Here is a 26,615-nt window from a genome sequence, read left to right as displayed (position 1 = left end):
ACACACACTCTCTCTCACACACACACACACACACACACACACACACACACTCTCTCTCACACACACACACACTCACATCCACACTCTCACACACACACTGACACACACACACACACACACACACACACACACACACACACACACACTCTCTCTCACACACACTGACACACACACACACACACACACACACACACACACACACACACTCGGTCTGAAATCACTGCTGCAGCCGTTAAATCCTCCCAGTGAAGAGGATTAAGAGGCCGACAGGCGACAGGTCTGGGAAACGTCTCCGGACGCCGTCCATCCGACGCGGTTCTCACGCCGACCGCCGCTTTGAAGTGACCGGGCGGGAAACTCAGTGACATGAGCCGCTTCATGTAGACGAGAGGAGGAAACACCCAGAGGAGGGACAGAAGGCGACTGAAGGAAGAAACAACTGGTTTATCATTTACACTTTAAACCACGAAGAACCAACTTATTAAAGCTCCAGTGTGTAATATTTAGAAGAACTTACTCTCAGAAACTGAACATATTGTAATAACTCTGTGTTCATATAAGAGTTAAATATAGTTCATGAGGTGGACCGACCTCCGTGTGAGTCTCCATGTTTCTACGTCGTGTTGAATACGTTGTTGAACTAAACGTCCAGAACACGTCGCGTTCACGTTGAACTATCAGACGCTGACGGAAACAGGAAATGGAATCAGCGGTGGGCCACCATAAAGTGTCCCCTGTCGGTCGCTCAGTTGGGTTGCGGTTTGAGACTTTACCACCAGATGGCGCCAAAAAATTACAAAAATCACACACTGGGGCTTCAAAGTGTTGAACACACTGTGTTGAATGAGATTCACGAGCTCTAATACGACCAAATGGACCATTTCCTGAATGAACGCCTCTACTGGCGACAGGAGGTACAACACAAACACTTTGAGCCTCAGAGCATCGTGGGTGCGTCATGAGTCATTTCTACCCACGACAGAACTCAGTGTCATTGTCTCCGTCCATCATCCTCTCCTCTGAGGCTCGTGGGGGGAGGGGCCTGACACTGGGCGGGGGCGGGCTGCACTGGGAGGGGTCGCCAGCGTGAAGAGGATTTCATCCAAAACAACCAAACATCTCAGGTGTTTCTGACCCGAGAGCTCGGCCTCTTCACCGACGTGGTGTTTTCATCCTGGTCCCTCGAGTCAGTAGGTTCTGTCAGACATCACCTCACGTCCACCACCGACCTCAACATTCCAACCGCTGACGACATCCATCGTCTCAGAAGCAAACTAAATGTGTCTGGTTGTTTTCATCAGGATCCATGAATTATTCCCTGGGAATGAATCTCACAATGTTAAAGAAAGCTGAGAAACCGGCTCCGCAGACGATCTGTCTCTGATTCTTTTCTTCTTTCTCATTTAGTGGTTTTTTATCTGTTTCCACATAATCCCATTAAATCTGTCTTCCATGACCTCAGTATCTTTAACATCCTCAATCTATTTGTGTGAGTGTGTGTGTGTGTGTGTGTGTGTGTGTGAGTGTGTGTGTGTGTGTGTGTGTGTGAGTGTGTGTGTGTGATGAGTGTGTGTGTGTGATGAGTGTGTGTGTGTGTGTGTGGTGAGTGTGTGTGTGGTGAGTGTGTGTGTGTGTGTGTGTGTGTGTGTGTGTGTGTGTGAGTGTGAGTGTGTGTGTGGTGAGTGTGTGTGTGTGTGTGTGTGTGTGTGTGTGTGTGTGTGGTGAGCTGTAATCACAGTAATGACTGAGATACACTGAAAGTCAGCGGAGAAAGAAAAGAGAATCTCATCATGAGAAAGAAAATTGCTATGGATCATATTCTTCATGTATATGGTCCTTTTGTTTAATTCAGTTCCATCGCCCTCTGCGTTTGGCTCCTTCCTTCTGTAAACCTTGACATGTAGAGCGTGAGCGCAGGATGTTCACAAGCCCAGATGCTTTAGAGAAAGAAGAGAGAACGAGTCGGGGGATGAAATGAGGGAAGAGCGACTCAGCGAGGGTGAACGACGAGTGACACGCCTGGAGGCCGAGCTGCGTCCATCTCATCAGCAGTAAAACCCTTCGACCCGTTCAGTGGTTTGATTCAGGAGCCGGTCGCAGGAGCAACATCCTCCTGCTCTTCACCTCAGCGATGGATTAAATCATTCGGTCGCTCGGTCGACTCCTTCTTCTCTGTAGATTTAAATAGCTATAGATGTTTATCAAGTAAATATCATTATATAAACTAACATTATAAGTGATTTCATAACATTTATTTTACATAATAATATTATTATTATGTAAATAAGTCATTTTAAAATATCCGACTGTAAATTCTGACTGTGTATCACGAGGACTGATATTGAAACATTGATACTTCAAATGTGGCAGGTACAGAACAGAGAGTGTGTTGCTATGGCAACGTAATCACTGATCCACTAGACCAGAGAGATTGAGACGGTATTATTATATCTTTCCAAACATATCCAGATCTGGAAATTACCAAACTCAAATTCCATATACTGTGTATAGGAACTCTGATCCAGGTATGGATAGCGCTGCTATTAGTTATTAAGTCAAGATTATAAAAGTCATCATTTCAGTCTCATTTTGAATTTTCCTGCTACACAAGTTGAATCAGGGGGAAAATAATCAAGCTCTTTACTGCAGATCTCTTCACGTCAGCCGAGGGAGATATTCATTTTTCAGACAGCTGCAGCATCAACACCGGCCTCCGTCAGCGAGCGACGAGCTGCCGTCCGGACTTCAGAGCCAGATGATCCTTATTGACCGTGTGATCTCCATCAAAACCAATCCTCAATCCATTAGAGAGCAAAAGAACAACCACTCATATATATCTCATTCTGTTCACAGACGTCTGCACAGGGAGGATTACGTAACGTTACAGTGAGGAAACAAACTGTTTTCAACCAAATCTTCTGTTTTAACTTTATTTCTTTAGGACTTTTGGCAAAAATCTCTAGTTTCAAGTCTTCCTCAATTCAGCACGATGTTCATTTTGTCATGGTCACGGATCCTTTTCGGTCCCACAGGAAGTGCTGACGGACCTCAGGATTGTCGTTCCCACCAACTCTCGTTCCATGTCTGATGTGAATCTGACGTTTAGTGGAATCTAAGACTTCTCAATGCTTATCTTAAAATCTTATTGCTATCTTGTTGAGTCCGAAACACTTTGACCCACTGGCGCCGATAGAGGGGAAAGTCAACGTCAGTAGAATTCATCCTCTGGGGACCATGAAAGTCTGCATAAGATTTCATAGAGCAATCCATCCAGTAGTTGTTCAGATGTGGGTCTGGACGGATGAACCCGGAGTCGTGCCTCTGTAGCTCAGCTACGAACAACAATAACTGGACAAACGTTGCAGAGCAGAAAGCAGAATGATCCGTCTGGGGATCGCGTTGTTGGACCCACGTCACCAGACACTGAACTGGTTTCTCACTTTTCTTTAAATCGATCTTCAAGCAACTTATTAGGAAACATGAAGCTTCCCCCTCAGTCTCCGTCTCCTCTCTGCCTCTGTTTCTCGGCCTTGTGCCTGCATCTGATCAGTTTAATGAGAGCCTGCAGTGACGCGGCTCAATGCCTCTGTGGCGACTACGAGTCGTAACGAGACGCAACGCGGCGAGGGTTGTTTCTGAAAACACCCTGGAGCGACAATCAGGCATTTCACGCTGGTTCTTATTAACATCTCTCTCTCTCTCTGTTCTCACCATCCAACTGAAGCCACAGGAAAGTTTTTATCTGCCATTTTTCAATCTATTAACCGCCACTTATCTGAGTCGATGTCACAGCTGCAGCAGTCGAGCAACATGGCCGACGTCGTCATCATCCTGTCGTCCTCAGGATGTCCAGAGGCCTGAGGGGATGTTCTGGGTGAGAGATGTGTCTGGAGGGAAACAACTTTAACTGTTCAGGAGTCTCGGTATGTTTTCACCTATACACTATTTCAAAAATCTGTGTCTGAGTTTCCCAATTGACAGATTTGGAATAGAAACGGTTCTGTGGGATTGGTTTTCCCTCAATCTCTCATCATGCCCCCTCCATGTTCACATTACTTGTAGATCATTGATCACAAGGAAGTTTTCAGTCTCTACCCCTACTTGTACAACCGTCTCTTGTACCACAACTGAATCACACCCGTCTCCTCACCGGCGAAGGCCGAACCAAATGAGACGGTCTGGTCTGCGGAGGATTTACATCACCGGCCCTTTCGCTCTTATCGTTGCATCGTTGGCTACTTTGAGCTGCTGCACTTATACTGCAGCTCAGCCGGTTGCGTAGCTAGCTCGTTAGCCTCGATGAGTCCTGCGATAGGTTGGTCCGAGACGGATCCGTTGCTCTGGAGTGGAACGATGCATCCGTTGGCTGCTGTCGATGGAAGAAGTCTTCAACTGCAGCCGACGAAGGACACGTCCCCCTGTCTCACTTCCGTGAAGTGCCGACTATCAACTGGAATTGACCGTCTAACTTTTGATAAGTTGGAAAGTGGATGTTAAAACTTTCTGACTGAAATGTTCGTGTTTGGGCCTGTTGTTAATTGCATATTAGAACTGAGACGCCCACATATATATATATATATATATATATATGTTTAGTTATATAGGTCAGAATGGATTTACAAAACTGACTGTATTAATTTTAAGCAGACAATTAATTCTCGGGGAAAACACGACTTATTTTCAGCACCAATGTTCCCTGTGCCTACATTAAGTGGTGTAATCAAAGTGCTGCTCTGTATTTAGCTTGTTTCCCGCTGCCCCCTCCTGCGTCTGTCGCTCTGAGATAAAAGACGTGAGCAGCATGTTGCACACGAGAGCGAGTCATCTGTTAATGTGAGGAGTTAATCTATGGTAATGATGGATCCAACCACAGCTCGGAGCGTCGGCCTGTTACTGGTTGGGAGGAGAATTCGATGGAGGCGGGTGGAGGCTCAGCAGGCGCTGGCACCAATTAGGTTCTGGTTGATTTCCTCGTCTCGAGACTTGAGAACCTTCAGCCTGTTGGACATTTGACGGCGGTTGAGGCGAGTTGGAGCCTCAAAGTGGTCTGACGCCAAAGTCCATCTTGTTCATATCATGAAAATTGAAAATGTGCTCGCTCCTCTGCCCTGATGCCGAGCTGATTCACTCCCCATCCGCTCACTGAGTCAGGATGTGGTTGTTTTTGCAGGTTGCGGAGCAGAAACATATTCATGAGCGACCGTCACTGAACACCGAGCTGCATTTCCCCCAGGGGAACTCGACACCCATACAAATGTGCCACTTTAGAATTCAACGATTTATACAGTTTGCTCGGAAAAGTTTGATTCTTACTTCGTCCAGGTGGTGCAGAGTTTCAGGAAGTCTTTCAGACTGATTGAAGGTGGACTGAGTTGTCATGGGAGTGAAGACAGTATGGACAGTCTTCATTTTAATAACTGTTGCCACTAAAACAAGACAAGAACACATTTCAGAGGCATCAAACAGCAGATGTCATCCCCACTTGTTTCCGGCTGCGCTTGTCCACCAGGTCCGGACTGAAACATGTTAAAGTTTCAGTCTTCATTGTGCTTTGCAGACAAGACTTCATGAAACACTCTCTGGGAAGAGCTGCATCTTCAGGTCTCACCATCTAACGACATCACATTTGAGTCACTCGCCAGTCGACCTGTTCACGAGACGCGGTGTCGCGAAAGACAACTCGCGTTGAGATTCTCCCAAACTATATCCATGGGTCGAGTTATTGCGTTTGACGTGTGCGAATGTGACGCGTTAGCTGCTTAGCATGCTAACTGCAGTAGAAGCGTCATACAGATATTTATCTTCCCCTGAAGATTAGTTGTAAATATCTTTGAACCCTACACACTCATCTAAGTCCAACACGAGGTGGAAATCTAGGTTTGGTTTAGGGTTTGAAAAAATACATTTCCGTAAACTGTCCATATTTCCCTCTGGACAATCCCACAAGTAAAACTTTGACTCGCTGTCTAAAGGAGGTGATTGTTGTTTATTCCTACATTAATCTATTTGTGATGTTTCTCAGTTGTGTCACACTTGATAATAAAAAAGTTCTATGACCTTTGTTCTCTGTGAGATGGATACAGACTGTGGCCCCTGGGATACAGACTGTGGCCCCTGGGATACAGACTGTGGCCGCTGGGATACAGACTGTGGTCGCTGGGATACAGACTCTGGCCCCTGGGATACAGACTGTGGTCGCTGGGATACAGACTCTGGCACCTGGGATACAGACTGTGGCCCCTGGGATACAGACTGTGGTCGCTGGGATACAGACTGTGGTCGCTGGGATACAGACTCTGGCCCCTGGGATACAGACTGTGGTCGCTGGGATACAGACTCTGGCACCTGGGATACAGACTGTGGCCCCTGGGATACAGACTGTGGCCCCAGGGATACAGACTCTGGCCCCTGGGATACAGACTGTGGTCGCTGGGATACAGACTGTGGCCCCTGGGATACAGACTGTGGCCCCTGGGATACAGACTCTGGCCCCTGGGATACAGACTGTGGTCGCTGGGATACAGACTCTGGCACCTGGGATACAGACTGTGGCCCCTGGGATACAGACTGTGGCCCCAGGGATACAGACTCCGGCCCCTGGGATACAGACTGTGGTCACTGGGATACAGACTGTGGCCCCTGGGATACAGAATGTGGTCGCTGGGATACAGACTGTGGCCCCTGGGATACAGACTGTGGCCCCAGGGATACAGACTCCGGCCCCTGGGATACAGACTGTGGTCACTGGGATACAGACTGTGGCCCCTGGGATACAGACTCCGGCCCCTGGGATACAGACTGTGGTCACTGGGATACAGACTCCGGCCCCTGGGATACAGACTGTGGGCCCTGGGATACAGACTGTGGCCCCTGGGATACAGACTGTGGCCCCTGGGATACAGACTGACAGAGTCACCAATGATCAGAGTTGTTTCCTCAGCGGGTGTGTCAAGGGGAGAATTTATTAGAAACGTGAAGTGGTTGGTGGTGAACCGTGGGCTTCAGTTTAGGACTATGCCTCTTATTGCGGACAGTCACCAGCCGCCCTGTCCTCCGGGTGCTCGGGAGCTGAAGGAGCTAAAGAAGCTACACTGGAGCGGCTAGCACCGGCTAGCGGCGACTGGCTAACAGTCTCAGCTAACGACTTACTCTCCACGGTGCAGAGTCGCGCTTCTACCAGACTGAGCCTCGCCTCCATCCGAGCAAACAAACTACACTTACTACAAGTATCACTGTCGCTAAAGGAGGCGGAGGAGAAACTAAACATGGAGCAGACAGAGCAGGAGACAGCAGGAGAGGAAGAAGCCATTGTTAGCTGCTAAAGCTAACTAGCTAAGCTACGGCGAGGAGCGCAGATAAGAGCTGTGAGTTAGCGAGCGAGTCGCTGAAAGAGGAAGAGGAAGAGAGCTGTGAGTGTTTAGACCAAACAAGGGAGAGTGGAGCAGATCGTTTCTCAATAGTTAGAGGAAACCGCAGTGTTGAAGAGAGACGAGGAGGAGGTGGATAAACACAGTTCACAGAAGCGACAACAACCGGAAGTGACACAAAACATTACCGCGAGATTTCAACAGAGCAAAAAAAAAAAGAGAGCAATCAAGGGCTTCCTGTTCTAAACAAAGTGTGAGTGAGAAACATCACTACTAATACGTGTTCGGTAATGAGCAGCGTTACGACGTCGACTATACTCGGTATAGACTCGGGTTTGTGCCGCAGGTTGGACCGGTTATGACGTCACTCAGATTATAATTTTTTCATACTTGAAGTCATTAGGATGTGACTCGTCCTGGGATCAAACTCAGACTCCAGGACTGAGGACGGACGACGAGCAGCTTCTTCTCCACACGAAGGAGGAAAGTGTCATCGAGTGGAGCTCAGGTGAGTTCAGCAGGTGAGAAGCTGTGTCACTGTCGGACTGTAGAACTGTTTGTCCAAGCTTCATGGTCGATTCAACATGTGGACAGAAACATGTTGAGAGTTAAAGGACGATGACCTGAGGATGACTAGTGTTCATATCAGTGGCTCACAGGTAGAATCAACAGGTGAGATTACAATGTGAGACCACGGGATCATAAAAATGTAGGTGTGTCAGAACGAGTCAAACAGTTTGGATCGATGTGGCGGATACTTGACTTCACTGGAGTCCTGGGGCCTGTTCCAGGAAGCAGGTTTAAAAAACTTTGAACTCAAACCTGAACTGTGACTTGATCTACTCTCAGATGGAAACTCAGAGTTTCCAGTTCCAGAACATCAGTTCTGAGTTAGTTAGATCAACTCTGATTATTTTCACGCGGAGTCACGCGTGTGCCCTGCGAATTTAAAAAGCCATCGTCAATGGAGCTCCGATACTACGAGTCACCGAGGCGAAAACATGGTCCTCCTGCGTCACGGGTTAGAGTTGGAGATACGACTGAATTTATTCTGCTTCCATATGGATCTGGTTGACGAGAAAAGGACACAGATAGGTCAGGTTCAGGAAAGGGGAGGATTTAAGGAGAAACTGCATTAAGAAAAACCTGCCAGCGAACAGGTTGGGTTCACAGCATCAGCTACCATGGTAACTGGCCTACAGTTTAAGTTCACTCGCTTTCTGGAACGGAAAACCCAGAGTTTCCCTCTTTTCAGGGTTTTTAACAAAACCTGCTTCCTGGAACAGGCCCCCGCTCCCACAGATTCTGTCCAAACTGTCCCAGAGGCTTCAAACCCTCCACCGGTGAATCTGCTCCGTGTCTGATGGAAACAGCAGCTGCTTCACTGTTTGGTTCATTACGTCGCAGAAAAACTCACTTTGGGAATTTGAAAGGAAAAACTCTTTGTGGTCACTGGATCAAATCTTTGAACACCAGGTCTGTGGAACAGACTCTGTGGTGATAACTGAAAAGACATTGTGGTGAAGTAATATACCAAAGATTTAAAACAGATTTGATGGGTTGTTTATTTGACGATACGCTCATCTCCTGATTCAATCCTGTCACCACACTTCACATGTATTGTTACTGGATATTATGATTCACTGCAAGTTTTGCTCATGTTTTTATATCAGATCGTGAGGAAAAGTTGAATCATACAGCTCATGAGTGATATTTGTAAAAACAATGAACATCACGTCAGTCAGTTTTATTTACTGACTACAGTTAACAGATAGTTAAACTGTTAAACGTCGATATTAAGCATGAGATTTTTTCTCTGTGAACAAGCTAACAACTTGCAGACGCTTACAGGCTAACGGGCTAGCTCCACAGCTAACTGTTAGCTGCTAGCTGTTATTATACTACCTCTGTGTAAATAGTTCAGGGATAACCATGGTGACAATAAAATCATTTAAAAAAAGAAGAATTGCGAGGCTTCGTGAATCGATTCTTAGTCCCGCCCCTTTTATTGGTACTAAATTAGTTTTGTGGATTTATACTGGTCAAGAAGGGTTACAAGGGAAGGAAGGAAGGGAAGTAGAAAACAAAACATGGACCACGTCCTAATTCAATGACCGTGGCCACGCAGCCGACGGAGGCCGACCACGTTCGTCAGCCGCATGTTGAGCAACGACGGAACCAAAATGAGAAGGTCTGGTCTACAGCAGTTTTTCTATATTTCCAATCGCTAGCTTGTTATTTCCTGCCGCTGTCGCCTAGCAACGGAGCTGCAGTTGCCCACAGTTCAGTGTTCGTCACTGGTTTGCAGTGAGTCCAGGAATAGTTTGAGCTTGGATCCTTCTGTGACAGAATCAGTCTTCAAATGTAGCCTCCAAAGAAGGCGGAGCCTGAGTTGGGACACAGCTTCTAACACCTGTAGAAACATGATATGAAGAAAAGATGAATAATAACCTCATGTCTCAGGCTCTTCACTCTTTCAGTTGAGAACCATAATGTTTCAAACATTCACCACACTCCTACCGCAGTTTTCCTTTTTGATCAAAAGTCTTGGAATGTGCTGGTCAGTGCAATATTCAGCACATTCTGCTGTATGATTATTAAAGTACGTCACTGTATTTCACTGAATACATCCCCAATCTATATTTTTTATCTTGGCAGGGAGAAAAGATGAAAACACATAAAAAGGTCCTCTTAGGAATTTTGGAGGATTTGACAGACAAGGAGTTGAAGTCATTCCAGTGGCACCTGCAGCCTGAGGTCTTGAACGACTTCCCCCCAATCAAAAAGAGTCGACTGGAGAACGCAGACCGGATGGAGACAGTGAATCAGATGATGGAAACCTACAATATAAACACATTTAATGTGGCCTCAGTGGTTTTAAAGGAGATGGGTATGAATAACCTTGTGGAGAGATTATCAAACACCACCACAGAACCTGCAGGTCAGTCATTTAACAGTGGATATGACAAAATATAAAGTTTACATGAGGCGTCATGCATCCCACGTCATGTGAAAGGTTCCATATTATGCACAATACACTTTTTATGGTTTTCTACCATGAATATGTGTCCATCCTCTCTCATTTTCTTGCTCCACCTTTCACAAAACATGCTCAAACCAGCCGTTCAGATCTCTGCCCCGCGTGATGTCATATCGGACCTCAACCTGGCCAATATATATATATATATATATATATTGGCCAGTATATATATATATACACTGTAATTCTACATTATCTGTAGTGTTAAATGATTTCCAGGCCAAATACATAAAACAAATTAAATGCAGCATATTTCTGTGACTATTTAGAATAACATTGTGTTCAGGGTGTTACTTTAACTTCTCACTGTTTACTGTAAACAGGCACAGTCGATAATAAAATAAATCTATTTAGTAGTTTAAATAAGATCAAAACTTTTAGCCTTCAATGCAATTAACATTAGAACGTCATTGTCCTGTGGCTACAGACAACTGCTTAAAATATGCATCATGATGAATATTATACAAAATGAACAATAAACACTTCCAAGGATCCAAATCAAATACATTTATTTGAAAAGTCAATGTCAACATGAATACTGCTACTGTGAAAAAAGAAACCCTGTTGGACGACGCAGAGAAATCAACCAAAGAGATTTTAGTAGAAAACAGAAACAGCCTTTTAGTGTCTGCGTTGAACTGTGGCAATAAACTAAAATTCTCAAATAGCTTGTCAGACACTGCCCTGTATTGGAAAGTAACAAATTCCAAAATCAATATATGGACTAATAAACACATTATTTGAAATGATCCTTCAAATGTGGTTATCAAACAGATTCATTTGTGATATGTGTTTTTAGCTTCGAGCTGTTTGCTTGACACCTTATTTTCGTTGTTGATTCAGTAATGGAATTTTTTTAATTAAAAATATATATTATATATATATTTCAGATTTGTATCATTATGAATTATTTGTCGCTCTGTTGTTTGTGACACAAAAGTGTCCATATTCTCCCCACATCTGAGGATCTGAAGACCCAGTGGATTCATTTGATTTTATAATTAGTCTCGGACCAGCCGTGTCTGTGTGTTCACTCAGTGGAAACAAAGGGGCGAGGCCCCGGAAAGACTAGGACACACCCACTTCCTGAGGGGGGTGAAACCAGCCAAAGCTCATTTGCATTAAAGCTACAGAGACAGAAACAGCTCGCTCAGAGAAGGGCTGAAATAGAGGGTTTACAGGATCACAGAATGTGGAACCTGAGGGGTATTTTAAGGAGGAGACTTCAAAGACATGTTTTGGGGACCTCAGAGATCAAATATAAACGTGTTGGAAAGGTGTAAAATGTGGGAGCTTTAAGACTATGATGAGGTAATTTATATGATAATGACAACATAGTAGAAATGACAGATATCGATTACCCTCCTGATATCAAGGAAGACCGCCACCTTAACAGGGTAGAGAGGTTTGGTTACCACGGTGACGCTGGAAGCTGTGTTATCTGGGCTGTAGGTCCTGGTAGAGTCACTTTATAAGAACCAGCTGACGGTTCAGATCCAGAATGATTTCAGAGACTTTAAACTGGAACCAGGTCTGACAGAGGAGCAACATTATGAAATGTTGAAAAAAAAATTTTTTTCATTGATCTTATTTGTTGTTTGTCCATTCAGACACTCAGGACACTGTTTGTCAACAGAAACTTAAGTCCAACCTGAAGGAGAAGTTCCAGTTTGTGTTTGAGGGAATCGCTAAAGCAGGAAACCAGACGCTCCTGAATCAGATCTACACAGATCTCTACATCACAGAGGGAGGGACTGGAGAGGTCAACGATGAACATGAGGTCAGACAGATTGAAACAGCTTCCTGGAAACGAGACAGACCAGAAACAACCATCAGACAAGAAGACCTCTTTAAAGCCTCACCTGGAAGAGACCAACCAATCAGAAGAGTGATGACAAAGGGAGTGGCTGGCATCGGGAAAACAGTCTTAACACAGAAGTTCACTCTGGACTGGGCTGAAGACAAAACCAACCAGGAAGTCCAGCTCATGTTCCCATTCACTTTCAGAGAGCTGAATGTGCTGAAAGAGAAAAGGTTCAGCTTGGTGGAACTCGTCCATCTCTTCTTTCCTGAGACCAAAGAAGCAGGAATCTGCAGGTTTGAAGAGTTCCAGGTCGTGTTCATCTTTGACGGTCTGGACGAGTGTCGACCTCCTCTGGACTTCAACAGCACTGAGATCCTGACTGATGCTACAGCCTCCACCTCAGTGGACGTGCTGCTGACAAACCTCATCAGGGGGAAACTGCTGCCGTCTGCTCGCCTCTGGATAACCACACGACCTGCAGCAGCCAATCAGATCCCTCCTGAGTGTGTTGACATGGTGACAGAGGTCAGAGGCTTCACTGACACACAGAAGAAGGACTACTTCAGGAAGAAGTTCAGAGATGATGAGGAGAAGGCCGACAGGATCATCTCCCACATCAAGACTTCACGAAGCCTCCACATCATGTGCCACATCCCAGTCTTCTGCTGGATCACTGCTATAGTTCTGGAGAACATGTTGAAGACCAGAGAGGGAGGAGAGCTGCCCAAGACCCTGACTGAGATGTACATCCACTTCCTGGTGGTTCAGGCCAAACTGAAGAAGCTCAAGTACGATGGAGGGTCTGAGACAGATCCACACTGGAGTCCAGAGAGCAAGAAGATGATCGAGTCTCTGGGAAAACTGGCTTTTGAGCAGCTGCAGAAAGGAAACCTGATCTTTTATGAATCAGACCTGACAGAGTGTGGTATCGATATCAGAGCAGCCTCAGTTTACTCAGGAGTGTTCACAGAGATCTTTAAAGAGGAGCAAGGCCTGTACCAGGACAAGGTTTTCTGCTTCGTCCACCTGAGTGTTCAGGAGTTTCTGGCTGCTCTTCATGTCCATCAGACCTTCATTGAGTCTGGACTCAATCTGATGTCAAAAGAACCGTCAACATCCTTGTTGTGTTCTATCTTAAAAAAAATAGCTTCGCTGACTCATTTCCACCAGAGTGCTGTGGACGAGGCCTTACAGAGTCCAAATGGACACCTGGACTTGTTCCTCCGCTTCCTCCTAGGTCTTTCCCTGCAGACCAATCAGACTCTCCTCCGAGGCCTGTTGACACACACAGGAAGTAGCTCACAGACCAATCAGGAAACAGTTCAGTACATCAAGAAGAAGCTCAATGAGGATCTGTCTCCAGAGAGAAGCATCAACCTGTTCCACTGTCTGAATGAACTGAACGATCGTTCTCTAGAGGAGGAGATCCAACAGTTCCTGAGATCAGGACATCTGTCCACACAGAAACTGTCTCCTGCTCAATGGTCAACTCTGGTCTTCATCTTACTGTCATCAGGAAAAGATGTGGATGTCTTTGACCTGAAGAAATACTCTGCTTCAGAGGAGGCTCTTCTGAGGCTGCTGCCGGTGGTCAAAGCCTCCAACAGAGCTCTGTAGGTGGACCAAGAAAATGATGTTGCATCAATTTACTATTATTTTACTTTGTCAGAACTAAAACATGTTCTCATCACTAACTCTTCTTCAGGCTGAGTGGTTGTAACCTGACAGAGAGAAGCTGTGAAGCTCTGTCCTCAGTCCTCAGCTCCCAGTCGTCCAGTCTGAGAGACCTGGACCTGAGTCACAACAACCTGCAGGATTCAGGAGTGAAGCTGCTGTCTGCTGGACTGACGAGTCCAAACTGTCAACTGGAAACTCTCTGGTCAGAAATCAACAGTTTGAAATGCTTCCTTACTTCCTGGTGGGCGTCAATGGAGACTCAGATGACCTCCAGTGTTGTGGTTTTGTTGATTTCAGTCTGTCAGGTTGTCTGGTCACAGAGGAAGGTTGTGCTTCTCTGGCCTCAGCTCTGAGCTCTAACCCCTCCCATCTGAGAGAGCTGGACCTGAGCTACAATCATCTAGGAGTCTTAGGGGAGAAACTGTCTGCTGCACTGGAGGATCCTCACTGGAGACTGGAGACTCTCAGGTATAGACACACAACAAGAACTCAGTCTCTTTCTGTTATTTCCTGTTTCTCAGTTTGGGTCCGTCATCATCAAACACGTCTCATTTCTGTTCGTTGTGTTCAGAGCAGTGAGTCGACAAGTCATTGATCAGATGGATGGATCAGTATTGTGTTGCAGTATAGATGAAGTCATAGGTTCCTGATCACTAGATCAACTGGAACTAATGTTTCATTATTCACTTTTTGTCTTCATGAAAATGAACGTATCATCATAGTTACAGCCCCAGCAGTCAGGTGCTTCTGTTCCTTTTTCTTCTGCTTCTTCTTCTTCTTCTTCACATCTTGTATTCCTCCTCTTCCTCCTCCTCAGTCTGGACTCGTCTCCTCCTCTTCCTCCTCAGGACTCATATTGATATAAAATCATTCTGCCTGTTTCTTCCTCAGGATGGATCATGGTGGAGAGCAGTGGTTGAAAGCAGGTCTCAGGAAGTGTAAGTGTGGATTTGAAGAGTTTGATGATGACAGAAGTTCACACTGTCGGTTTACAGGAAATAACATATCAGTAAATAATCAATCGATAAACCATCAGATGAGTCAGATGATGAAGCTGTGCTGTGTCTCGTTCTCTCCTCAGATTCATGTGAACTGGAACTGGACACAAACACAATGAACAACAACCTCAATCTGTTTGACAACAACAGGACGGTGACGTGCTTGATAAAGCAAAGGTCGTATCCTGATCATCCAGACAGATTTGACTTCTGGTCTCAGCTGATGTGTAGAGATGATGTGACTGGTCGTTGTTACTGGGAGGTCGAGTGGAGACGACGTGTTGAAATATCAGTGAGTTACAGAGGAATCAGGAGGAAAGGAGGCAGTAGAGACTGTTGGTTTGGAAGAAATGATCAGTCCTGGAGTCTGAGCTGCTCTGATCGTCATGGTTACTCTGTCATTCACAATGACATAGAAACATCCATCAGCTCGTCCTCCATGTCTCAGAGAGTAGGAGTGTATGTGGACTGTCCTGCTGGGACTCTGTCCTTCTACAGTGTCTCCTCCGACTCACTGATCCACCTCCACACCTTCACAACCACATTCACTCAACCTCTGTGTCCTGGGTTCATGTTCTGGTACATGTCTGGTTCCTCTGTGTCTCTGTGTTCTCTGTAGGAGGTGGAGTCTGGTTCCTCTGTGTTCTGTGTAGGAGGTGGAGTCTGATTCCTCTGTGTTCTCTGTAGGAGGTGGAGTCTGGTTCCTCTGTGTTCTCTGTAGGAGGTGGAGTCTGGTTCCTCAGTGTCTCTGTAGGAGGTGGAGTCTGGTTCCTCTGTGTTCTCTGTAGGAGGTGGAGTCTGGTTCCTCTGTGTTCTCTGTAGGAAGTGGAGTCTGGTTCCTCAGTGTCTCTGTAGGAGGTGGAGTCTGGTTCCTCTGTGTCTCTGTAGGAGGTGGAGTCTGGTTCCTCAGTGTCTCTGTAGGAGGTGGAGTCTGGTTCCTCTGTGTTCTCTGTAGGAGGTGGAGTCTGGTTCCTCTGTGTTCTCTGTAGGAGGTGGAGTCTGGTTCCTCAGTGTCTCTGTAGGAGGTGGAGTCTGGTTCCTCAGTGTCTCTGTAGGAGGTGGAGTCTGGTTCCTCAGTGTCTCTGTAGGAGGTGGAGTCTGGTTCCTCTGTGTTCTCTGTAGGAGGTGGAGTCTGGTTCCTCTGTGTCTCTGTAGGAGGTGGAGTCTGGTTCCTCAGTGTCTCTGTGTTCTCTGTAGGAGGTGGAGTCTGGTTCCTCTGTGTTCTGTGTAGGAGGTGGAGTCTGGTTCCTCTGTGTTCTCTGTAGGAGGTGGAGTCTGGTTCCTCTGTGTTCTCTGTAGGAGATGGAGTCTGGTTCCTCTGTGTTCTCTGTAGGAGGTGGAGTCTGGTTCCTCTGTGTAGGAGGTGGAGTCTGGTTCCTCTGTGTTCTCTGTAGGAGATGGAGTCTGGTTCCTCTGTGTTCTCTGTAGGAGGTGGAGTCTGGTTCCTCTGTGTTCTCTGTAGGAGGTGGAGTCTGGTTCCTCTGTGTTCTCTGTAGGAGATGGAGTCTGGTTCCTCTGTGTTCTCTGTAGGAGGTGGAGTCTGGTTCCTCAGTGTCTCTGTGTTCTCTGTAGGAGGTGGAGTCTGGTTCCTCTGTGTTCTCTGTAGGAGGTGGAGTCTGGTTCCTCTGTGTTCTCTGTAGGAGGTGGAGTCTGGTTCCTCAGTGTCTCTGTAGGAGGTGGAGTCTGGTTCCTCTGTGTTCTCTGTAGGAGGTGGAGTCTGGTTCCTCTGTGTTCTCTGTAGGAGGTGGAGTCTGGTTCCTCTGTGTTCTCTGTAGGAGGTGGAGTCTGGTTCCTCAGTGTCTCTGTAGGAGATGGAGTCTGGTTCCTCTGTGTTCTCTGTAGGAGGTGGAGTCTGGTTCCTCTGTGTTCTCTGTAGGAGGTGGAGTCTGGTTCCTCAGTGTCTCTGTGTCTCTGTAGGAGGTGGAGTCTGGTTCCTCAGTGTCTCTTGTTGTGTTCACACTGTGTCGACTCTGACACTTACTTCTCTCACATGATTGGACCAGTGTCCAGCAGCTTCTGATGTTGATCCATGTCGTTTAGTTCACTCAAAGGTTTCGGAGTCAATGTTCAGGTCAAATCTATTGTAGTGTGAAAAATACTTCTGTGTTTGAGATGTTTATCAGCCCCTGAGTAAAGACCTGTTATGATCCTCTAATAACATTCATTATAATAAACTTATGTATGTGATATTGGGTCGAGGTGATTCTTCATAAAGAGTCCTGTCAGCATCAATCACAGATACACAGCAGATGATCTTATTTAACCAGGTTTTACACATTGAGACCACAAACAGAAGAAACACGTCATCAATTCAAAATCATGTGTGTAAACCATTTGTGTATTTTCTTATAATCAATAATCTTATATTTTAAACAAACATACAGTTTAACACAAAGAAACAACAGCTGACATCAAGAAGTTTATGATTAATTCAGTAAAACCACAAGATTTATGTGACATGACTGTTTTGCTTTTACTGTTGTTGATGTTTAATATTAATAAAAGATGATGATGTCTTCAAACAGTTGTGGCTTTATTCATGTTCTCACGATGTAGAGTAACATACTGTCCTCATATACACTGTAGACAAAAACACTGTCCTCATATACACTGTAGACAAACACTGTCCTCATATACACTGTAGACAAACATTGTCCTCATATACACTGTAGACAAAAACACTGTCCTCATATACACTGTAGACAGACACACTGTCTCATATACACTGTAGACAAACACACTGTCCTCATATACACTGTAGACAAACACACTGTCCTCATATACACTGTAGACAAACACACTGTCCTCATATACACTGTAGACAAACACTGTCCTCATATACACTGTAGACAAACACACTGTCCTCATATACACTGTAGACAAACACACTGTCCTCATATACACTGTAGACAAAAACACTGTCCTCATATACACTGTAGACAAACACACTGTCCTCATATACACTGTAGACAGACACACTGTCTCATATACACTGTAGACAAAAACACTGTCCTCATATACACTGTAGACAAACACATTGTCCTCATATACACTGTAGACAAACACTGTCCTCATATACACTGTAGACAAAAACACTGTCCTCATATACACTGTAGACAAACACACTGTCCTCATATATACTGTAGACAAACATTGTCCTCATATACACTGTAGACAAACTTTGTCCTCATATACACTGTAGACAAACACTGTCCTCATATACACTGTAGACAAACATTGTCCTCATATACACTGGAGACAAACACTGTCCTCATATACACTGTAGACAAACACTGTCCTCATATACACTGTAGACAAAAACACTGTCCTCATATACACTGTAGACAAACACACTGTCCTCATATATACTGTAGACAAACATTGTCCTCATATACACTGTAGACAAACTTTGTCCTCATATACACTGTAGACAAACACTGTCCTCATATACACTGTAGACAAACATTGTCCTCATATACACTGTAGACAAACACTGTCCTCATATACACTGTAGACAAACACTGTCCTCATATACACTGTAGACAAACACACTGTCTTCATATACACTGTAGACAAACACACTGTCTTCATATACACTGTAGACAAACACACTGTCCTCATATACACTGTAGACAAACACTGTCCTCATATACACTGTAGACAAACACTGTCCTCATATACACTGTAGACAAACACACTGTCCTCATATACACTGTAGACAGACACACTGTCCTCATATATACTGTAGACAGACACACTGTCTTCATATACACTGTAGACAAACACTGTCCTCATATACACTGTAGACAAACACACTGTCCTCATATACACTGTAGACAGACACACTGTCCTCATATACACTGTAGACAGACACACTGTCTTCATATATACTGTAGACAAACACTGTCCTCATATACACTGTAGACAGACACTGTCCTCATATACACTGTAGACAAACACACTGTCCTCATATACACTGTAGACAAACACACTGTCCTCATATACACTGTAGACAGACACACTGTCCTCATATACACTGTAGACAGACACACTGTCTTCATATATACTGTAGACAAACACTGTCCTCATATACACTGTAGACAAACACTGTCCTCATATACACTGTAGACAAACACACTGTCCTCATATACACTGTAGACAGACACACTGTCCTCATATACACTGTAGACAAACACACTGTCCTCATATACACTGTAGACAAACACTGTCCTCATATACACTGTAGACAAACACACTGTCCTCATATATACTGTAGACAAACACTGTCCTCATATACACTGTAGACAGACACTGTCCTCATATACACTGTAGACAGACACTGTCCTCATATAAACTGTAGACGAACACTGTCCTCATATACACTGTAGACAAACACTGTCCTCATATACACTGTAGACAAACACTGTCCTCATATACACTGTAGACAAACACTGTCCTCATATACACTGTAGACAAACACTGTCCTCATATACACTGTAGACAAACACTGTCCTCATATACACTGTAGACAAACACTGTCCTCATATACACTGTAGACAAACACTGTCCTCATATGAGAACTGATCAAATCGAGTTCAGAATGTGGCGACGAGAAGTTGCAGCTTCAGTCGTCTGTTGTCGACTCGTTGCCTGTTCAGACCTGCAGGCGAAGAAAAGCAGCTGCAACTTCTTCTGCTTTTCTCCCCCTGAACAAGTCACACACACACACACACACACACACACACACTCTCACTATCTTTTAAACGATTTAATATTTAATTAATTTCTTAGAAAATAAAAATTTTCATACTACTAACTTTGTTTTTAAAACAGCCAAATTGATTCTCTGTATTTTAATCTTCTGCTGTTTGTTTCCTCAGTTTTGCCAGACTCCTAACGTGTGTGTGCGTGTGTGTGTGTGTGTGTGTCTGTTGTGGGCGTTGTCTTTCACAGTGGTTTTAAAAAGCACCTGAAGGCAGCAGCTGCTGAAAAAAAACATCCCGCTGCTTTCAAGGTCTGTCAGAAATATCTAAACTGGAAAGATCTTCTTGTATTTTGTGTCACAGCTGAGCTGCACATGTGAGACGTTTAGGAGTCAAACACCAATGAAATGAAACAAAACAACAATATGACAACAGGAGGTTTACGGATTAAAGAATTCAAGTCAATCAAACCTGAGGTCAAAGGTTAAACTTATAGACATTAAAGTGTCATTTTATCTTAGCTTGCAGCGCGAGTGTCTGTGATTCGCTCAGCGGACAGACGAGGACAACTGTGACTTTGACACACTCTGTGGAGAGACACGACTCTACGAGCTGCACCTGAAGGCATCGCGGCCCAGGTGAAGCTGAGTCGTGTAGGTGTGTGTGTGTGTGTGTGTGTGTGTGTGTGTGTGTGTTGGTTCAGTGTGACCTGTGAGCCATGGAGGGCGAAGGTCTGTCGGACGAGGCTGCGTCCGCCGCCTGTAAAGAAGGAGACCCCATCACCAAGGTAACGCTTCTAAATCTTCACTTTGCTCCTGAACAGATTTGAATCAGGTTCAGTGGATCTGATGTGTTTCACTGCGACGCAGGCTGAGGTCCAATTGTCAAATTTGCTTATGGACAGTTTCCTGACCCGGAAGTGTTTCCTCAGCACCGTGAAAAGAGCAGTTCAGATTCTCTAAATGTTTAGGGAAAGGTCCTTCAATGCTTCCTTTCCTAGCTCCTTTAGCAGAGGACACTGGATTCTCTTTTCATAAGTCCTATGAATCCTCCTTGACACCTTTCCTTGACCACATGACGTCTTTCACTGAGGTCAAGGAACTGAGAGGAGAAGACGACAGGAAGGACGATTGGACCACACCCACAGTCAGACCTGTCGGCTGCAGACGGACAGAAACCTGCAGGTTCACATTCTTGACTCTCAGTGCAGCAGCTTCTGTAACATAGAGGCACAGAAATAATCCATGACTAGAATGTGACGGAGTGTGCAGATTTTTAGACTGCGAGCGGCGTCATGCGGGCCCTGCGGGTCGAGGCGTGTCGTGGATTTCACTTCCCGCGTCCACGTACATGCTCGTCATACGTCATACTCTCTGTTGTCAGTAGGTGGCGCTATGACCGTCGCTCAATGTTGACATGCAAATGTGTTGAGGGCGGGACTGTTGTCATTGCTGTAGAAAATTTGGTAAAGACGTGACCGCATGTGGTTGAGTTATGACACTGTGATGTTTCATGCAAAAAAGTCAAAATGGCCGACCTCCGGTTGGGCGGGGCTAGTGGCTCCCAGAGGCTTTTTTGTTGGTCCTCACATGACACAGGTGCCGAACAAATTGTGTTCATCAAATTTAAAGGTGGGGCCTTGACTTCGAAATGTAATAGGGGGTGCCAGCGAGCCCTTTTGGCATCAAAATAGGAGCAGAGAATAATAATAATAATAATAATATAAATTATATAAATAATCTAAATAATAATAATAATAACAAAAACAATAATAATCCTTTGCAGCAGGCGCCCAGGCCCTAGTAAAAATAATGGTTGGTTGCAGCCCTGGTTGATTTATGAATCACTGACCTGCTGCTTCGTTATGAAAGCGTTAAGAAGCAGCGTTTGCTCTTTATTCTTTCCCGGTTTCCTTTTCATTCAATCCAATAATTGCTAATATCTTTCACTTATTGTGTTTTGTGTATTTTTGTTAAGATTCTTCTTTTTGTGTTTTTTCTCACGGTGCCTTTAACGGCTCGCTGGTGAAAATGTGTGTGACCTTGATGAACTTGGCTTCGCCTGGTTGCCGTGGCAACGCTGCAGGACTACATGATGCAACAGACGATGCTGAGGGTCAAAGATCCGGCAAGATCCCTGGACTTCTACACTCGTGTGCTGGGCTTGACGTGAGTCCAAGGATCAGTTGTCAGCCGTCGCGTTTTTCAACGATGGCGTCAAAGAAGCCGTCGATCCCGAGGTCGGACGCGTCCGTCGCCTCTGATCCGCTGACCGCTCGACTCCCCTCTGCTCCCACAGGTTGTTGCAGAAGATCGACTTCCCCTCGATGCGCTTCACGCTCTACTTCCTGGGATACGAGGACAAGTGCGACATCCCGGGCGACGTCAGAGAGCGGACGGCCTGGACGTTCTCCCGCCGAGCCACGATAGAGCTCACACAGTATGTGTTCGCCGGACACACACATGCACGTGTTGTGGCCAAAGTGTGCGGACACTACCCGGGTCGCCCTTGGTTAAGTCGTGGTTCCAGTGAAGGGAAAATAACTCAACAACGTCTTTGGAAACATTTATTTAACGTCTACTTTTATTTGAGATTTTTACTTTGGTCCACGTCCCATCTGCCAACATGGAGGGGGGCGGGGCTTATGACCTGTACTGCAGCCAGACACCAGGGGGCGGGGCTTATGACCTGTACTGCAGCCAGACACCAGGGGGCGATCGTGATGATCCGGCTTCACTTTTGGGATCTTGTCACGTCGTCCATCTTTATTCGCAGCGTCCGATCCTTCAAGCTTTAATCAGTGTCCACATACATTTGGCCATATGACGGGGGCAGGATTTGTGTTTCTCAGTTTCACACTTCAAACATGTTTTCCTATAAAAACAATATATATATAATATGAATTTTGTCCTGTTGTAATGAGATGCATGTTGCTTCTCTGTGTCAGTAACTGGGGATCGGAGTCCAATAAAACTCTGTCGTACCACAACGGGAACAACAAGCCGCGAGGGTTCGGTGAGGAAGTCCTCCTTTTACTATTGTGTGTTAATACATACATATATACGAACATATGTGTGTATATATATATCTTCATAGAAATAAAACCTGTTGTCTCATTGCAGGTCACATTGGAATCTCCGTCCCGGACGTGTCCGCCGCCTGCACATTCTTTGAAGAACAAGGAGCGACGTTCGTCAAGAAGCCGAAGTCGGGTGAGTCATCTTCACTCTGCTCACACTCTTTGACCTCTCACATTCCTGTGGTCCTCTCTTCACTGAAAGTTGTTTTTGTTTAAAGTTTTTTTAAACCTGTGCTCAGGTTTGATCCTTTTGTAAAATGAAACCTGACAACGAACATGATTTATTCATATTTCTGTAACTGTCTGTGGCTGATGTGACTCTCCACCAGATGGAGCTGTTGGTTAGAGATGATGAACACCGCAGGTTGACACTCCAGGTTATGGTTCAGGTTCAGGTTCTGGTTCTGGTTCAGTTTCAGGTTCTGGTTCTGGTTAAGGTTCTGGTTCTGGTTCTGGTTCTGGTTCTGGTTCAGGTTCTGGTTCTGGTTCAGTTTCAGTTTCAGGTTCTGGTTCTGGTTCAGTTTCAGGTTCTGGTTCTGGTTCTGGTTAAGGTTCTGGTTCTGGTTAAGGTTAAGGTTAAGGTTCTGCTTCTGGTTCAGTTTGAGTTTCAGGTTCTGGTTCAGGTTCTGGTTCTGGTTCTTGTTTCTGGTTCTGGTTCAGGTTCAGGTTCAGGTTCTGATCTGGTTATGGTTCAAGTTCTGGTTCAGGTTCTGATTCAGGTTCTGGTTCTGGTTCTGGTTCAGCTTCAGCTTTAGGTTCAGGTTCAGGTTCTGATTCAGGTTCAGGTTCAGGTTCAGGTTCTGATTCAGGTTCAGGTTTAGGTTCTGGTTCTGGTTCTGGTTCAGCTTCAGCTTCAGGTTCTGGTTCTGGTTCTGCTTCTGGTTCTGCTTCAGCTTCAGCTTCAGCTTCAGGTTCAGGTTCTGATTCAGCTTCAGCTTCAGGTTCAGGTTCTGATTCAGGTTCAGGTTCTGGTTCAGGTTCTGATTCAGGTTCAGCTTCTGGTTCTGGTTCAGCTTCAGTTTCTGGTTCAGGTTCAGGTTCAGGTTCAGGTTGATGTTGAGGTTCTGGTTCAGGTTCTGGTTCTGGTTAAGGTTAAGGTTAAGGTTAAGGTTCTGCTTCTGGTTCAGTTTGAGTTTCAGGTTCTGGTTCTGGTTCTGGTTCTGGTTCAGGTTCTGGTTCAGGTTCAGGTTCAGGTTCAGGTTCTGATCTGGTTATGGTTCAAGTTCTGGTTCAGGTTCTGATTCAGGTTCTGGTTCTGGTTCTGGTTCAGCTTCAGGTTCAGGTTCAGGTTCAGGTTCTGATTCAGGTTCAGGTTTAGGTTCTGGTTCTGGTTCAGCTTCAGCTTCAGGTTCAGGTTCTGATTCAGGTTCTGGTTCTGGTTCAGGTTCAGGTTCAGGTTGATGTTGATGTTGAGGTTCTGGTTCTAGTTCTGGTTAAGGTTAAGGTTAAGGTTCTGCTTCTGGTTCAGTTTGAGTTTCAGGTTCTGGTTCTGGTTCTGGTTCAGGTTCAGGTTCAGGTTCTGATCTGGTTATGGTTCAAGTTCTGGTTCAGGTTCTGATTCAGGTTCTGGTTCTGGTTCTGGTTCTGGTTCAGCTTCAGCTTCAGGTTCAGGTTCAGGTTCTGATTCAGGTTCAGGTTTAGGTTCTGGTTCTGGTTCTGGTTCAGCTTCAGCTTCAGGTTCTGGTTCTGCTTCTGGTTCTGCTTCAGCTTCAGCTTCAGCTTCAGGTTCAGGTTCTGATTCAGGTCCAGGTTCAGGTTCTGGTTCTGGTTCTGGTTCAGGTTCAGGTTCAGGTTCTGTTCAGGTTCAGGTTCAGGTTGATGTTGAGGTTCTGGTTCTGGTTCTGGTTCTGGTTCTGGTTCAGTTTGATGTTGAGGTTCTGGTTCTGGTTCTGAACACGCTGGTGTTTCCTCCCACAGGCAAGATGAAGGACCTGGCCTTCATCCAGGACCCTGACGGCTACTGGATCGAGATTCTGAGTTGTAACAACATGGTCTCCTTGATGTCGCCTTAATGTCGTCTAACATCTGTTTTATTAAATATATATAAAGAAGAATGAAGCAGCTTCTCTGTCCTGACTCTCCTGCAGTATCTGAAATACTGTAGATCTCTGAGCTCCGTCGTCACGGTGACCCAGTCAGCAGAAGTAGAGAGAATACAGAAGTCGTTCATCATTAATAATCATTTTAAAGAATAATGATAATATCTGTTTTCTAAAGAACTGAACCTCTTCAGTGGGAGTTTGGGAACTTTGGGGAATTGACATGTCTGTGATCTTTTTTCTTCCTGATTTTCAATTTCATTATGTTGATTTACACGCAATGTAGGAAATAAGAAGAAGATGGGTCAGACCTGGGCACATAATAATAATATAACTGAATACATTTTTAATATTTCAACCCGACTGCTTTTGAGTTTAGTCTACAAAAGCCGAGTTTGCATCATTTTTTATGAATCACAGACTGTTTATATAAAGTGAAGCTGGCGTGTGTGAAGCCTGTATTCTGTGTACTGACCAGCAGAGGGCGACTCTATGAGGACACCACTTGATTCATAACGTCAGTAAAACATTTTCCTGAGGCGTTTATGGTTCAATCTCTAGTTTCAAATCTTCGTCATCTCATGATGTTCATTTTGTACATTGTGGTTCAGTTACAGTCACATAGACCAGAAAGCACCGGATGTGTTGGGGGCGTGGCTACATCCGGTTGTAAGAAACACAACAAGATGGCGCCGGTCAGAACGTGAAACTCGAGGCTTCAACGCTGCAGCTCACAAACCAACGGGTGACGTCACGGGGGGTTGACACTGCAAAACATGATAGTTTATTGGATGAAAGAAATATAATAATATCAATAAGATAAGATATACCTTTATTCGTCCCACAATGGGGAAATTCGGAAATGCCATGCTACAAATAATATAATATAAACAAATATAAACTGGGCCATGGTTGTCGTTTCGTTTTGCCCCTACAGAGTCTCTGTGTACGAGAAGGTCAAAGTCAAAGTCACAAAAGAACGGGTGTTCAACACTTTGAAGCCCCAGTGTGTGATTTTTGTAATGTTTTGGCGCCATCTGGTGGTAAAGTCTCAAACCGCAGCCAACTGAGCGACCGACAGGGGACACTTTAAGGTGGCGCACCGATGATTTTCCGTCAGCGTCTGAAAATCCCACGTGAACGCGACGTGTTCTGGACGTTTAGTTCAACAACGTATTCAACAGGACGTAGAAACATGGAGACTCACACGGAGGTCGGTCCACCTCATGAACTATATTTAACTCTTATATGAACACAGAGTTATTACAATATGTTCAGTTTCTGAGAGTAAGTTCTTCTAAATATTACACACTGGAGCTTTAATAAGTTGGTTCTTCGTGGTTTAAAGTGTAAATGATAAACCAGTTGTTTCTTCCTTCAGTCGCCTTCTGTCCCTCCTCTGGGTGTTTCCTCCTCTCGTCTACATGAAGCGGCTCATGTCACTGAGTTTCCCGCCCGGTCACTTCAAAGCGGCGGTCGGCGTGAGAACCGCGTCGGATGGACGGCGTCCGGAGACGTTTCCCAGACCTGTCGCCTGTCGGCCTCTTAATCCTCTTCACTGGGAGGATTTAACGGCTGCAGCAGTGATTTCAGACCGAGTGTGTGTGTGTGTGTGTGTGTGTGTGTGTGTGTGTGTGTGTGTGTGTGTGTGTGTGTGTGTGTGTGTGAGTGTGTGTGTTCATGGTGATGAAGGGACAACGGCTCCTCGATGTAGTTTTTGCAAAAGTTCATGTTCTTATTTGTTGGTTTTTAAATTTGCAGAAAATCCCCAGACTTATTGACATCAATAATAAATATGAACTTTTTTTAATTTCTCTGCAGCAAAAAAAACCCATTTATATCAAGTGGAGAGAATCTCATACAGGAAGAAAAACGTGTTAAAAACTGTAAATCTGGATATTTCTTTCA

General features: G+C 45.1%; 3 protein-coding genes across 3 annotated transcripts in view; 2 read left to right on the top strand and 1 right to left on the bottom strand.

Moving 5' to 3' along the window:
- The first annotated feature begins 7,446 nt into the window (after positions 1-7,446).
- Positions 7,447-17,408, top strand: LOC118289968 (NLR family CARD domain-containing protein 3). Its single transcript, XM_035617240.2, is given in 8 exon segments — positions 7,447-7,875; positions 10,026-10,308; positions 12,018-13,824; positions 13,917-14,086; positions 14,089-14,356; positions 14,780-14,826; positions 14,970-15,610; positions 16,807-17,408. Coding segments are annotated over 6 exon segments (3,102 nt in total). The 5' UTR covers positions 7,447-7,875; positions 10,026-10,034; the 3' UTR covers positions 15,506-15,610; positions 16,807-17,408.
- Positions 17,409-20,213: 2,805 nt separating this feature from the next.
- Positions 20,214-24,722, top strand: LOC118290004 (lactoylglutathione lyase). The gene is made up of 6 exons (XM_035617323.2): positions 20,214-20,376; positions 21,675-21,757; positions 21,888-22,028; positions 22,537-22,604; positions 22,712-22,801; positions 24,586-24,722. Exons 1-6 carry the CDS (start codon positions 20,308-20,310, stop codon positions 24,678-24,680), a joined length of 546 nt encoding a protein of 181 aa, XP_035473216.1. The 5' UTR covers positions 20,214-20,307; the 3' UTR covers positions 24,681-24,722.
- Positions 24,723-26,484: 1,762 nt separating this feature from the next.
- hey2 (hes-related family bHLH transcription factor with YRPW motif 2) overlaps positions 26,485-26,615 on the bottom strand; it is a 3,617-nt gene continuing 3,486 nt past the window's right edge. Inside the window, exon 6 of the mRNA XM_035617308.2 lies at positions 26,485-26,615. This exon is cut by the window's right edge and continues 704 nt beyond it. The gene's annotated coding sequence lies outside the window, so the exon portion shown is untranslated.

This window comes from Scophthalmus maximus, chromosome 18, assembly GCF_022379125.1.
Source record: "Scophthalmus maximus strain ysfricsl-2021 chromosome 18, ASM2237912v1, whole genome shotgun sequence".
Taxonomy (NCBI): domain Eukaryota; kingdom Metazoa; phylum Chordata; class Actinopteri; order Pleuronectiformes; family Scophthalmidae; genus Scophthalmus; species Scophthalmus maximus.
Note: the sequence above shows the minus strand (reverse complement) of the source record. Positions and strands in the feature narration are given on the sequence as shown.

Bases quoted from the DNA above. Each gene is read 5' to 3' on its own strand.
- LOC118290004 (XM_035617323.2), top strand. From the start codon at position 20,308: ATGGAGGGCGAAGGTCTGTCGGACGAGGCTGCGTCCGCCGCCTGTAAA. The intron at 20,377-21,674 runs GTAACGCTTCTA...GCAACGCTGCAG, and splicing joins AAGGAGACCCCATCACCAAG to GACTACATGATGCAACAGAC. The intron at 22,802-24,585 runs GTGAGTCATCTT...TTCCTCCCACAG, and splicing joins CGTCAAGAAGCCGAAGTCGG to GCAAGATGAAGGACCTGGCC.